General features: G+C 30.6%; 2 protein-coding genes across 3 annotated transcripts in view; both read right to left on the bottom strand.

Annotated features, from left to right (window-relative positions):
* The window catches only part of LOC111685583 (UBX domain-containing protein 6), a 71,294-nt gene extending 68,920 nt beyond the window's left edge, over positions 1–2,374 (bottom strand). For both annotated transcript variants that reach the window (XR_006941210.1, XM_046953172.1), the window contains exon 1: positions 1,850–2,374. Coding sequence is in view for 1 of the 2 variants with exons in the window: in XM_046953172.1 (XP_046809128.1) it covers positions 1,850–2,374 (525 nt within the window). In the remaining variant the exon portion in view is untranslated. The remainder of the gene's footprint in view (positions 1–1,849) is intronic.
* On the bottom strand, positions 2,335–3,116 carry LOC111685582. The gene is made up of 2 exons (XM_023447849.2): positions 2,543–3,116; positions 2,335–2,479 (listed from the first exon to the last, which is right to left on the bottom strand). Exons 1-2 carry the CDS (start codon positions 2,817–2,819, stop codon positions 2,400–2,402), a joined length of 357 nt encoding a protein of 118 aa, XP_023303617.1. The 5' UTR covers positions 2,820–3,116; the 3' UTR covers positions 2,335–2,399.
* Between the last annotated feature and the right edge of the window lie 12,316 nt (positions 3,117–15,432).

Here is a 15,432-nt window from a genome sequence, read left to right as displayed (position 1 = left end):
ATATTATTCTGAATCTGCTCCCAATTGAGAAATATGTTGAGAGTGTAGCGATAGTCAGGTAGCTCTTAAAGCATTGCAGTGTAAAACGTTACATTCTAGCTTGGTAAACAGCTGCAAAAGAGACCTGGAAGGGTTAGTCAGGCTATACACAATCGACAGGGCTCGGATTTGGAGCTCGATAAAAGGGTCGGTTTGGTAAAACCCCCATTTGTCATTACTATAGGCTAATATAGGTCAAAAACTCCACCAACCAATCATGGAACAGTAGACTGGATTGTAGGGTTTCTACGACACTATGGCCGAAGTTAAGCCCAAAAGCAACCAGATTGCTATTAGAATTGGACAGGAAGAGCATAAGGATTTTAGTAGTAGTATTAACCGGACACTGCTCAATTGGAGCCTTTAGGGGTAATGGGGTCTGAGACTGAAATGGCTAGGTAAAGATTCCGCGATGAACTAGGAGATGTAGCAGGGTGTAACCTAGGCGACATTATGGGCTTCATCAGAGGATTTTTTTAGATATTCAGATAACAGACAATTAAGGATTTCCCTTCCATGACCACTTTCATTTTCTGTTCTCCTTTTGGAGGAAAATTCTCACTCTTCTTATCTCTCTTCTCTTCTTTTGTTTTCTCCTGGTTCTTTATTAAAGGGATTCACAATGGACCTTTGGGTCTCCGGGTGGATGTATACATTAATATACAACCCTTTTAAACTAAACTAATATTTATAAATATTACATGTCGTTCCTGTTTTGAATAGAAGTACTATGTGGAATTTTTCGATTTTGTTTACCTCTATTGGTTGTACTTATGTACACAAAAGCATTTATCGATATCTTTATTGGTTTATGAGTTAGCAAAAAGTTCTATGTGTTTCAGATTTAAATCATAAAAACACCAAATTTTTTTTTTTATTTATTACCTTTGGTGCACTGATCAACTTAAAATCACTTTTTGGGGCAAAAAAATATTGTCCGTCCTTCCGTTAATATTTTTATATGAACTGATTTCGGTCGTAAAATGTTTGTACATTCCTCCAGGAAGTTTTCAGAACTTGGTGAATTTAATAAAAAGGTTTGGGTAGCCCCCCATGGACTTAGGACAACATAACCATAAGCTAATTATAATCATTAAAGTTAATTGGATACAAAACTACTCAAATTATGAACTCTTTAAATCATTATCTAATTTTATTAAACATTTGAACACAAGTGTATCTATTACTTTGTTGTGCTACTTCTTTATCATTTAAAAAAACTCATTATTTTTAATAAATATGATTGATGATATGAATATATATGATTCTGTTATTTCTTTCATTTATTCTTAATAAACTTAACCACTTTTTAACGTTTTAATAATTTTAAATTTATTAAGGAAGTGGTGCTATTATTCTGACAGCTGTATATCGAATATTTTTGATGGAAAAAGTGTGTTTTCGAAGAATATCGAATATTAAAATTCTAAAATATTATAAGGAGCGCTCCGTAATTGAGTCTTCCTCCCATATAAGATGTCCTTTAAAAAATGACTTAAACGCTTATAACTGTACTATACTATAATATAATATAGCGGTGAAATAAACATATTTTATAGAAACCTTAGTATCCCCCACATAAGGCCCCCTCCAGAAAATTACTAAGTCTTTTATTTTGCTAAATTTCTTTTAAAGTAGGATTTCATGTTCGCAAAATTACTAATGGAATGACAAACTTATTTAAACTCTTTTCATGAATGTGAAGGGATAGATCGATAGATTTTCTTTAAATCCATAAACATAAAAATTTGATATCAATACGTTAAATATTGTCTCATAACTTGTTAGAAAATATTATTTTTACTCAAACCTTTTCCTTGCTATTGCAATTGTAGATTATCAAACATGATGTTAACGCTTTTTCAGCATCAAGTTGCTGATATAAAAAATCCTTAATTTTAACTTTCCATTCTTTCTTCGACAAAATTTCATCACTTATGATAGGACAGCGAAAGAAAACTCCTTGGCAAGCCAAATTTATATTAGGGTTATTTTCATTGTTAGGCTCGGGTGTCACAACTTCTTCCTTAAGTTTTCGTTCAGCTTCAAGTTCTCTTTTAGCTTGAGCTTTAATAGCTGCCAACGACGTATTAAATTCCTTTGATCCCTTGTTTTCTACTCTGGCCAGAGCTGCTGCTGCTGCTGCTCTTACTTCATTGCTTAATTCTTTGCGTTTAGGTGGAACATAAGCATCGGCAATAGGTTTGCGATTTGAGGTAGAAGCCTCGGTATTTTGTGAACTTAGTGTGTGCCCTTGTCCTAAACCGCCACCCAGTTTCAGTTTAAAAGCAGCTTCTTCCTTCTTCTTCGAAAAGAATTTCTTTATTTTAGACATTTTTATATTAAAAAATATATGTTGTCTATATTCTTGGTGAGTGTTCTTTAGGCAACTTTAACTTTGCCACAGACAGTTTAAGTTCTTCAATTTCCTTAAGGGTACCTAAAATTTAACCTTTAATTACTTAAAATACATTTATAAATATTCGATATTGTTAATACCCACTTGGTCTAACAAATTTATCCGTAATGACTTTACCATACACCCTCCAGGAATAACAGATCAATAACGAAGTAAGTAATAAAAGTATACAAAGTAGTTTAAATAGAGTCCACTGAAGTGAAGTAAACTGTACTGGACTTTTCCACGAGAATGTCGGATCGGAAATTTCTTTACCAATTTTTCCAGCGGTTTTTATAGCAAAGCCTATAAATTTTTCAAATTGTAAAGCGAAAGCACAAAGCGTTTCGTTTATTGACTGCCGGTAAGAATCAATACTCATTTGCCTAAAATTATATACTTATTACTTTAAGCAAACATTCTCTAACAGAGATTATAAGTTGTCTTTCTTCTGCTTTAACGATATTTAACGATTTACAAATACAAGTCGTGTATATATTGTTTTTGACAAAAATTTATAATTCTCTATTTTGATGATTTATCATTTATTTAATGGATAATACCAATGCAGGGCCCTGCGCGAAAAATATTAACAGTGACTGCGGCTAAAACTAATATTTTTGGCGACGGCTTAAAATAGATTCTCAGCTAGGGTTCTATAAATCGACTTTGGAATAATAAAACAATCAACAATCGAAAAAAAGTAGGATTTTAACGCACATAAAGAAAACAACCCGACGAAAAATAAAACAAACCATAACAGCTGTTTTATCAAAATAAACATTTTTTTGGTGTGGTGAGTTATTTTTGTTTACAAATATGTGTTTCTGCCCGTGGAAAAGACGCAAAGACTAGTTTTCATTATTTACATTTTCAATATGAGTTTATGCACGTGGAAAAAATCCAAAAAATTTGATTTTCATGATTTACATTAAAAAAATTTTTTTGATCAATTAAAATATGTATATAAATGTGGAAAGGAAAAAATCTGATAAAATATAAATATATTTGGGATAATATCGTTACAGAATGACTTTTAATAAAAAACATTCAAAAAATGTTACTATAGCCGTATATATAAAATGATATATAACTGCTATCGGACGATCTTGTGCACGATAAAAACCAAAATAGAACTTTAAGTTGGAAGTGTAGAAATCGGATGGCATAATTTTTTTCCAAATTTTATCGTTCTAGGTTGTGTACTACAACAACAAACTTATTTTTACAAAAAATGTTACTATGGCCGTATATATAAAATGATATATAACTGCTATCGGACGATCTTGTGCACTATATAAACCTATATAGAACTTTAAGTTGGAAGTATAGAAATCGGATGGCATAATTTTTTTTTCAAATTTCATCGTTCTGGGGTGTGTACTACAACAACAAATTTTTTTTTACAAAAAATGTTACTATGGCCGCATATATAAAATTATATATAACTGCTATCGGACGATCTTGTGCACGATAAAAACCTATATAGAACTTTAAGTTGGAAGTGTAGAATTCGGATGGCATAAATTTTTTCCGGATTTCATCGTTCTAGGGTGTGTGCTACAACAACAAACTTTTTTTTACAAAAAATGTTATTATGGCCGTATATATAAAATGATATATAACTGCTATCGGACGATCTTGTGCACGATAAAAACCTTTATAGAACTTTAAGTTGGAAGTGTAGAAATCGGATGGCATAAATAGTAAAGCAGTTTGCAGCAGTTCTTGTGCGTCATCATAACATTTGTGAAAGAGATTGTTGTCTTGTGCAGGCCTTAAGTATAAAAGTATTTTTTTTTTTATAAATTTTATAGAATTAGTATTTTTTTTAATTGTCAAAATACAATAAATATATTAAATAGATTAGAAAAAATATTTGTTGAGAATTTGCAGCACTGAACACAAGCCCAATACCATATAGTAGTATATAGGCGAAACTAATTGTCAAGGACCTAAGTCCTCTGTCAAAGACCTAACTGGTGAGAGAATGTATTAGTAGAAGCACAAAAATAAACACAGTTGTTTAAAAGGTACTAAAGTAAAAATTTATTTTTTTGGACGTTATTCTTTGTGTGTTATTAATGAAATTTTATATGGCAGTGTATGAAAATATTAGTTATTTATTTTTTTGAAAATATATTTTATACCAAAACATATTATAAACACGTCTTTTTGTTATTTTTTTGTTGAATTAAAAAAGTATGTAAAATACTTTTTTAATTTTCAATACAAAAATGTACAGCTATTCATTTTTCAATTTTAATTAAAATAAAATAAAAAATATTTTTTTTTCGTTTGTAAAATATAAATTATTTTCGGGGTTTTAATAAATAAAAAGTGTTGAAAAAAATAATAAACAAAAGATACGCAGGGAACGTCTAAAATGCAACTAACCCTTCAAAAAAGTCTCGATTCTGAATCTGATAAAGAAATTCAACTTGAAGGATCTACACATTACTCTTTTGTCAAAATGATAAATGATGATCAGGATATCGACATGAATATACATTACGAACAACCAGAAGAGCTCATTTTAATGCCTTCTTCATTACAAACTAGTCCTATAAATGTTTGGTCTACATTTTCGTCTGAATTCAGTGATGTAAATATAAATCCCAAGTCTTCCGAATTCGAAAAGGTTTTGTGGAAAAAGGATAACCTCCAATTTTAAGAAGAGCAAGTTAAATTTGGGGGAGATATAAGTCTTCCAGACAATATTAAAGAATTGGAAATCCCATACCAAGTTTGGTGTCACTTGTTTCCAAAATCTTTGGAGGAACACATAGTTAACAAGTCTGTAAAATATCGAATCAAAAATTTTAAGCTCCCCGATGAGATAGTCATGATGAAATATGAACGAGGAACGAGTCAGTAATTTGTTTGTAATATTTATGGCACGGACATAACATAATTGTCATGGAAAGATTTATGTATTATAAAGTTTTTTAGGCTTAAGTCGGTTTTAGTGACATTTTTTTAATCACGTCGAAAATTTCACCACTAATAGAGAGTTTGTTTGTGAGTGAAATGACGTAAACATTTTTTGTCGGCCACGCCTACTTTAGGGCGGGCGGGCCTCTAAAGTTCAAAATATTTATGGCTATATCTCATCAAATATACATTTGTTTGGATCGATATATATCAAATTAAAGGTATTTCAAATGATATATAACATGATATACAAAAGGACCCATTATAGGTCAATTTTGGGAAACATAAATTTTGACCCGATATTTTTGAGGTTTATCTAAAAAAACGGAAAAAATGCCTTTATAGGTAAGTATATAAATTAGATTGTTTAAAAGCCAAGCCATTGAGCTTATTAAGGTTTTTGTAAGTATTCATAATTTAATTATGATTTTGCTATTAAGAAAAAACGTATGTATACTAATCTTTATTAAGCGAAGCTGGTGTTGGACATACCATAGAGGAGAAAATCCTTACGCCCGGCCATAGGCCAGCTAATTATGATTTTGCTATTAAGAAAAAAACGTATGTATACTAATCTTTATTAAGCGAAGCTGGTGTTGGACATACCATAGAGGAGAAAATCCTTACGCCCGTCCATAGGCCAGCTATTCAGGAAATCTTTATTCAGCGAAGCCGGTGTTGGACATATTAAGCAAAGAAAGCTGTGTAAACAAAAAATATTTTTTAATGTCCACCCTCTCTTAAGCTTACTAAACATATTTTTAGTTTGACATTTATATAAAAAGTATGGTTTACCGTTACTTTTTGCAATAACAAATAAAAAATACAAAACAATAAACAAATTTGTAAAATTAACTTAATAAAAACTGCCAGGAAGATGGTACGGTTGCATCTGAAATGGTTTTTGAAATCAAATATCTCTTTCATACGAATAAATACAGAAATGGTTTATACCAAAGTATAACAAATAGTCCGACTCTTTGACAGCAGTACCTAACTCTAAGCATGTGTTAGTGAAAAAGGACATACCCTTCAAACATTTAAAAGACAAAACTGTTGCGCATCACCCTAGACGCCACGTCAGAAACACTTCTGGACGATTGTCAGACGAGAACGCACATTTTACAAAAACAAAATACATTGATTTCGAATTTTCGTCTTCTAGAAATAAACTTTTAAGTTACTTCCGGATGATAGTTAGAAGAGTGCATCCATTTTGCTTAAACAAAAAACCATGTCTGTTGAATTTTTTTCATCTGGAAGTATACGTTTTAGTGACTTCTGTATGAAAGTTGGGAGAGAACACATATTTTACAATAACAAAATACATTGCTTCCTAATTTGTATCTTCTTGATTTGTATGTTTATGTCACTTCTGGAAGACAGTTTGAAGAGTGTTCACATTAATGTTATATTTTATTCATCTGGAAGTGTGGATTGTAGTCACTTCTGTACAATTGTCAGACGAGAGCATACATTTTACAAAAACAAAATACATTGATTTCTAGTTTTCGCCGTCTGGAAGTATACTTTTAGGTTACTTCCGGATGATAGTAAGAAGAGTACAAAAACAAAAAAATATAAATACTCCATTTTTTAACGTGAAAAAAATAAATATATAATGCAGAAATTTTGCTAAGTTCAGTGATGTTTTGTGTTTTGTTCAGTCATGTTCAGTTTTAATTATTCATCGTAAAACTTAAATGAGTTATTGAATTTAATGTTCATAGAAAAATAGTGTAATTAAAATGTTGTGAATCTTAAGTAATAAAAAACAACATTACAGTGTTGTGTTAAAAATCAACTGTTAATAAACATTTAAGAAGGTTTTCTTAATTGGCGAAGTGTATTAAATATATACCAAGAAGTATAAGGAAGGATTATATAAATAAAATTAAAAAGTAAGTTGTCATATTAAAATACTATTTTAGGAATATGTTAACAACTCTTAACGGCTTCCATTTCCATTATTTTTAAAAAAGTCTAATATGTTTAAGTAAAAATGTTTTTATATTAAATTTCGACTCTCTCTTAATTCGTTTAGGAGGTATAAGCATTTAAAGACGTTTTCAAGTTGAACATTTCGACTTTCATTTGATGAACATTGCATTTTTAACATATTTAGATTTATTTGAGTTAAATCTTAACTTTCAATATTTTTAAAACTATTTGCGCGTTTAGGTCTGGAATCATTATATTGAAATTAATACTACTGTTTTATACATAAATTATTTTTAGACTTGGGCCACTCGACACGAAATTGCCCATATAAGATACTTAACATTGAAATCAGATAGTTTTAAACCCACCTTTTTAAATAAATACAATTTTATTAATTTTCATATAGCTTTGGATTTAATTATTCTAATTATGGGTACTTTTTTAGTTATTAACACCAGGTCTTTCTATGACCTATCTAATATTCTTAATATTTAGCATGCCGTTCCCAAGATATTGAACCTAAGTATTAGAAGAGAGCAAACAAAAAATATTATTGCAATATTAGTGTCAAAAGCAATATCCCGTTTAGGGTCGTTAAGGTGTTTCTATCGTTAGTGACTGTAAATAATTTAAAAAATAATCCCTGACTTAGTAATTTCAGATCTGAATAGACGGTTTAATTCCAAGTTATTGAAAAAATGTTCATGAAAGGTAATGTTTTTATTGATTCAAAACAATAAATAAATAAATTTAATAATTTTTAATTATTTTATTTTTTAGAAAGCAGTAGCTAATATTGTACCCCCTATTAAAATACTTCTAACCGAATTAAAATATTAAAAAGGGATCTGGTAAGATATATACGTCTTATTTCATCACGTGGTTCCATTAAAAATGTCGATTATTTGCAGAAAATGTAAAAAATGGATCTGACCGTTTAAACTTTGGTGGTAAATGTATTGGACATGAGAGAATCCTATTTTTATTACTTCCTACAGTATAACTGGTAATTTCAATAAATACAAAAGTATGTATATTCAATATTATTTATAAGATTATTTTGGTTTATTTCGTTGATGGATTAATTCGTTCCATAATATAACTCTTACAATTTGATGGATTAATCATAAAATTGATGAAGAACTACAAAAATATTTTAGAGTCCAACGTTTTACAATTTTTGGAAGTATACCAGTCAGCAGTTGGAATATTAATACAGATTCCCTGAAAATTATCTTATTATAAGGTAATAATTCTAAATTTTTGATACATATGTACATTAGACCGACTCACTCTGTATGGAAAGCAAAAACGTGTTTTTGTTACCCCTCCCAAAATTTACCTTGCTTTGTTTTATGATGATTCCCAAAATATTTTAAGTGACTGCTGGACCAAATTAAAAAAGGTATTTTGGAATTATTTTTTTTTAAAGGTATTTTAAAGTCGCGTCCAATGATGTATTAATCATAAATACCGTTTGCTTATAATTGTCATATTCCAAAATATTTAAAATTGTTAGGTTTCTACTAAGAAAAATGAAATATTTCTTAGTAAAATTTGCAAATTTTACGCACCACTAGACTTGGCTTCAAAAAACCTTTCAAATGATACCACATACTGTATATATTGTTTAAGAAATGCTGTATAGTTTAAAACAAAATAACTAAAAAGGGACTTTTTTGTAACCGGTTCAGCTCACGAACGGCCATCGATAGACTAGAAATATTTTGGGAACCATTATAAAACATAACAAAGATTTTTTTAAGCTGGATAAAATATTGAATTTAACATGAAGAATCGTGTTCCCATACGATATTTTCTTTAAAACTGTCCAGCTCACGAATGGACAACACTTAACCGAAAATATTTTGGGTAACATCATATTACATAACAGCGAATATTATGAGGGGGTAACTCAAGCACCATTTTTTGTGAGTCGGTCTAATGTACATATATTACTTTTTTAGATTAGTTGTTAAATCAATTATATTTTCTACTATTTTAATTTCAATTAATTCAATAAAAACTATAAAATTTCATTTTATTTAGATTTATTTTTATAGATTTTATTTTAATGAGTATACAAATAGAAAAGAGAAAACTCATCTTCAAGAAGACGAGAATACTCTTTTTCTAGAAGAAGAGAATACTCATCTTCAAGAAGAAGAGAATACTCTTCTTCTAGAAGAAGAGAAAACTCATCTTCTAGAAGATAAGATAGGAACACTTCTAGAGGATACTATGTAGTCACTTCAAGAAGTGACTTCCTAGTCACATCTAGAAGAGTCTTTGGCAATACCTTACTTCCAAGAGTCATCTAGAAGTTTCTTCTGCGGGTCTTCCAGAAGTATCTTCCAAGTTACTCTTAGACGTTCCCCAGCTCGGCATCAGTTCTTCCCGACTGGTGACAAGAATTCTTATACTTCCGCAACATCGCTGGCGAGCTTTTAGCACGTTTGGAAGTTTCACACGGGTAACTTCCGCAATAGAAAATGTTTGTAGGGAGAGTTTTATAAAAATGTTACTGTTTTAAATTTGTTCGAATTTTCAATACCAAATATTGAAACTCTGTTTGAGAATTAAAATTAAACAACAAAAATGAAATGTCAATAATTAGAAAAAAATTTTTTCCAGTTTAGGAAAATTAAACAAAATTTTGTATGAAAAGTGAGATAAAATTATTTTAAAAAATTACAGATTTTTTGTGCACAACCGTAATTTCGCGTACAATCCTTAAAAGTGGCCAAAAAAGTAAGTTAAACATTTGAAAGTTTTGACAACTTTTAATTTCTCACTAGAGAGTCGGATTCATACGGCACTCGTAGATGTGAGAGAGTAATTTACTATATGTGAGAGTTGGACTACTTGTTATACTTTGGTTTATACCCTAAATAAAAGCTTAATTCATTGGCTATTATTAGGGTTCTATAAATCGACTTTCGAATAATCGACTTTTTGTCGAAGTCGACTATTTTGTTCCATAAAAGTCGATAACTCGACTATCGTCTATGAAAAGAGTCGAAAAGTCGACCATGTAAATAAAAGTCGAAAAAAAGTCGAAAAGTCGGAAAAAGTCTAAAAGTCGAAAATAGTCGGAAAAAGTCGAAAAAATCGAAAAGTCGGAAAAAGTCGAAAAGTCGGAAAAATTCGAAAAGTCGACTATTTATAAAATATAAAAAGTCGAAAAATCTACGCACATAACGCACATAAAGAAAACAACCCGACGAAAAATAATACAAATCGTAACAGCTGTTTTATCAAATTAATCATTTTTTTTTGGTGTGGTGAGTTATTTTTGTTTACAAATATGTGTTTCTGGACGTGGAAAAGACGCAAAAACTCGTTTTCATTATTTACATTTTCAATATGTGTTTATGCACATGGAAAAAATTCAAAAAAATTGATTTTCATGATTTACATTAAAAAAAAATAATTTTAATCAACTAAAATATGTATATAAATGTGGAAAGGAACAAATCTGATAAAAATAAATATATTTGGGATTATATCATTACAGAATGCCTTTTAATAAAAAACATTCAAAAAATGTTACTATGGCCATATATATAAAATTATATATAACTGCTATCGGACGATCTTGTGCACGATAAAAACCTATATAGAACTTTAAGTGGGAAATGTAGAAATCGGATGGCATAATTTTTTCCGGATTTCATCGTTCTAGGGTGTGTACTACAACAACAAACTCTTTTTTTACAAAAAATGTTACTATGGCCGTATATATAAAATGATATATAACTGCTATCGGACGATCTTGTGCACGATAAAAACCTATATCGAACTTTAAGTGGGAAATGTAGAAATTGGATGGCATAAATTTTTTTCCGGATTTCATCGTTCTAGGGGGTGTACTACAACAAACTTTTTTTTACAAAAAATATACTTATGGCCGTATATATAAAATTATATATAACTGCTATCGGACGATCTTGTGCACGATAAAAACCTATATAGAACTTTAAGTTGGAAGTGTAGAAATGGGATGGAATAATTTTTTTTTCGGATTTCATCGTTCTAGGGTGTGTACTACAACAAACTTTTTTTTACAAAAAATTTTACTATGGTCGTATATATAAAATGATATATAACTGCTATCGGACGATCTTGTGCACGATAAAAACCTATATAGAACTTTAATTTGGAAGTGTAGAAATCAGATGGCATAAATTTTTTCCCGATTTCATCGTTCTAGGGTGTGTACTACAACAACAAACTTTTTTTTTTACAAAAAATGATATTATGGCCGTATATATAAAATGATATATAAGTGCTATCGAACGATCTTGTGCTCGACAAAAACCTATATAGAACTTTAAGTTGGAAATCGGATGGCATACATTTTTTTCTGGACGATCTTGTGCACGATAAAAACCTATATCGAACTTTAAGTTGGAAGTGTAGAAATCGGATGGCATAAATTTTTTCCGGATTTCATCGTTCTAGGGTGTGTACTACAACAACAAACTTTTTTTTACAAAAAAATGTTACTATGGCCGTATATATAAAATGATATATAACTGCTATCGGACGATCTTGTGCACGATAAAAACCTATATAGAACTTTATTGAATTATCTTCAAAATTGCGAACTATATTGTGATTACAAGGTTTACAAGCCCTATTGGTGGGTTTAGTTGTATGGGGGTAGGTGAAATAATGGACCGATCTTAACCATTTTAGCGTAATTTTGTTCAGTTGAAGTCAGTGTTTTTCAGATAAATATTAGAGTTTACACCCACGATCGACAACTCCTAATAGGATAAACATAAAACATCATGTGTCAAATTTTATTGAATTATCTTCAAATTGCGGCCTATATTGTGATTATAACGTTTACAAGCCTATTGGGGGGTTCAGTTGTATGGGGCTAGGTGAAATAATGGACCGAACTTACCATTTTAAATCAACTCAGAAAATGATTTTGAGCCGATTGCTATACCTTAAGGTTGGTATAGAACAATATTATTGTGCGTTACAAACATCAGCACAAACCCAATATACCCTCAACACTAAAGTGGTGTAGGTATAAATATTTTACTGGAGAGAATGGAAGAATTTCACAATATATGTCCAAGAAGACAGAAGTAGAATTCGATTTAGAGGCAAAAGCAGCTTTTAATAGATTAAAAAATTTGTTAACTAACCAAGTTGCGCTATCGCAACCTATCAGTTGTTAGTCTAAAAAATTTAAACTAACAACTGACGCGTCTACACAGTAGTTGGAGCTGTCTTAACCCAAGAGTGTAAACCTAGGATCGGCAGACATATACTACTACATTTTGCACTTGTATAAGTGAAAGAAAAATGCATGTATCGAAAACTGAAATTTAGAAATAAATTTAATGTAACACAAAACTAATATTTTTAGTTTAAAAGTAGCAAATATTTTTGTCCTGCTTTGCACATATTTATTTTCAATATTAATATATATGTATAAAAAACACAAATTTGAGCTTTTTAACTATATTTGTAATTAAAAAAGTTAAATTCTAAAAACTACTAAATATGTAGTGTAGATACTAAAAAAGTAACAGTAATTAGTATTGTCCCTCCCTTCATTAATATACTTTCGTTCATTTTCATTGCAAAAGCAAGAAACGAGCGACGACACAACCTTCATCTTTGACAGCTCAAATGAGACTGATTTGTGTTTTCTATGCGTGTGAGTAATTGTGTAAATTTAATAACGGTCAAAAAACACTGTGTATAGGAGACTCCTATAGGAGACTCCAAAGCTGTTTTTGCCTCTAAATCGAATTCTACTTCTGTCTTCTTGGACATATATTGTGAAATTCTTCCATTCTCTCCAGTAAGATATTTATACCCTACACCACTTAAGTGTTGAGGGCAAAGTATAACAAGTAGTCCGACTCTTTGACAGCAGTACCTAACTCTAAGCATGTGTTAGGGAAAAAGTACATAACTCTAAATATGTGTTAGTAACAAAAATGTATATGTATTGGTGCATTCCAAACACACAGAGTTTTATAAAAAAGTTACAATTTTAAATTTGTTCGAATTTTCAAAACCAAAAATTGAAACTCTGTTTGAAAATAAAAATTTAACAACAACAAAAATGAAATGTCAATAATTATAAAAAAAATATTTTTTTAAACGAGCGACGACACAACCTTCTTCTTTGACAGCTCAAATGAGACTGAATTGTGTTTTCTATGCGTGTGAGTAATCTGTGTAAATTTAATAACGGTCAAAAAACACTGTGTATAGGAGACTCCTATAGGAGACTCCAAAGCTGTTTTTGCCTCTAAATCGAATTCTACTTCTGTCTTCTTGGACATATATTGTGAAATTCTTCCATTCTCTCCAGTAAGATATTTATACTCTACAACTTAAGTGTTGAGGGCAAAGTATAACAAGTAGTCCGACTCTTTGACAGCAGTACCTAACTCTAAGCATGTGTTAGGGAAAAAGTGCATAACTCTAAATATGTGTTAGTAACAAAAATGTATATGTATTGGTGCATTTATAAAAAAGTTACAATTTTAAATTTGTTCGAATTTTCAAAACCAAAAATTTAAACTCTGTTTGAAAATAAAAATTCAACAACAACAAAAATGAAATGTCAATAATTATAAAAAAATATTTTTTTCCAGTTTAAGAAAATTAAACAAAATTTTGTATGAAAGTGAGATAAAATTATTTTTAAAAATTACAGATTTTTGTGCACAACCGTAATTTTGCGTACAATCTTTAAAAGTGGCCAAAAAAGTAAGTTAAACATTTAGGGTTTTGACGAGTTTTAATTTCTCACAAGAGAGTCGAATTCACACGGCACTCGTAGATGTAAGAGAGCAATTTCCTATATGTGAGAGTTGGACTACTTGTTATACTTTGGTTGAGGGTATATTGGGTTTGTGCTGATGTTTGTAACCCACAATAATATTGGTCTATACTAACCTTAAGGTGGCTCAAAATCATTTTCTGAGTCGATTTAAAATGGTTAAGATCGGTCCATTATTTCACCTAGCCCCCATACAACTGAACCCCCCAATAGGGCTTGTAAACCTTGTAATCACAATATATGTCGCAATTTTGAAGATAATTCAATAAAATTTGACACATGATGTTTTATGTTACCGTACACGAAGTGTACGGGCTTTTAAGTTCATAATTATGTTTAAAATACTCATATCTCGACAAAAAGCTGCAAAAAGCAAGTTCTATACTAACTTGATGATCCTCACGAATTCCATAATAATGAGGACCTATTATTATTATTATTATGACCCTAGCCCCCATCAAAATTTCACTTAAATGTCCACAATTTAATTCAACAATAATATAAAGCAAGGTATAATTCAACTTAAATGCTTTTATAGCAACTAAATCACATTATATTTTTTTTACAGGTGTAGGGTATTATATGGTCGTCCTCGCCCGACTATAATTTCTTACTTGTTTGTCAATGGGTTTGAAATCTTGGCATAGTCCTTTATAAATTTTCTCTGGTATCCATTTATACAAAGAAATCCTCCACCCAATAATTATTCCAAGGCATCATCCACTAACAGCCTCAATCGTAACATATTTTCATAAAAACAATTTACATGCTGGCCCACAATCGTTATTGGTAACTATCTGATTGCAGTATTGGCCCCTAGGTGGCAGAAAAGAAGTCACCCGTATTGTCAATAAAAGTGTTCAGAAAACCCTGATAATTTAGGTGTATTAACTCCAGCACATTTTTTGATTGGTGCCCCTCTTACTTCAGTTGTAGAACCAGATGTGTCAATGCTAAGTATACATCGTGTTAGGCGTGGCACAGTGGGGCATAATGGACATTTTTTGGAAATAAATCTGGCATTTCTAAACGGCTGATCCGATCGGGATCAGCTCCTTGGCGTGAGCGTAGCCAAGGAGTATTCGAGTTTAAGTTTTGAAGATGAACCCCGCAGATGCTCCAGGGACGGAGCTGTGGCGGCTCAAAGTAGAGTACCTACGACATGTAAAATTTTTAAACTCGTGCCATTTTTTTGTTTTTCACCCAAATACAAAGGTTTTTATATTTTCTGAAAGCGCATTGTACTTATCTCTTATTATATCCGAGTTATAGGTATTTAAAAATTTAGTGATACAAA

This window comes from Lucilia cuprina, chromosome 5 (genome assembly GCF_022045245.1).
Source record: "Lucilia cuprina isolate Lc7/37 chromosome 5, ASM2204524v1, whole genome shotgun sequence".
Lineage (NCBI taxonomy): Eukaryota > Metazoa > Arthropoda > Insecta > Diptera > Calliphoridae > Lucilia > Lucilia cuprina.
This window is presented reverse-complemented; position numbering and strand designations above follow the sequence as displayed.

Bases quoted from the DNA above. Each gene is read 5' to 3' on its own strand.
- LOC111685582 (XM_023447849.2), bottom strand. From the start codon at position 2,819: ATGAGTATTGATTCTTACCGGCAGTCAATAAACGAAACGCTTTGTGCT. The intron at 2,480-2,542 runs GTGGGTATTAAC...GTTAAATTTTAG, and splicing joins GGATAAATTTGTTAGACCAA to GTACCCTTAAGGAAATTGAA.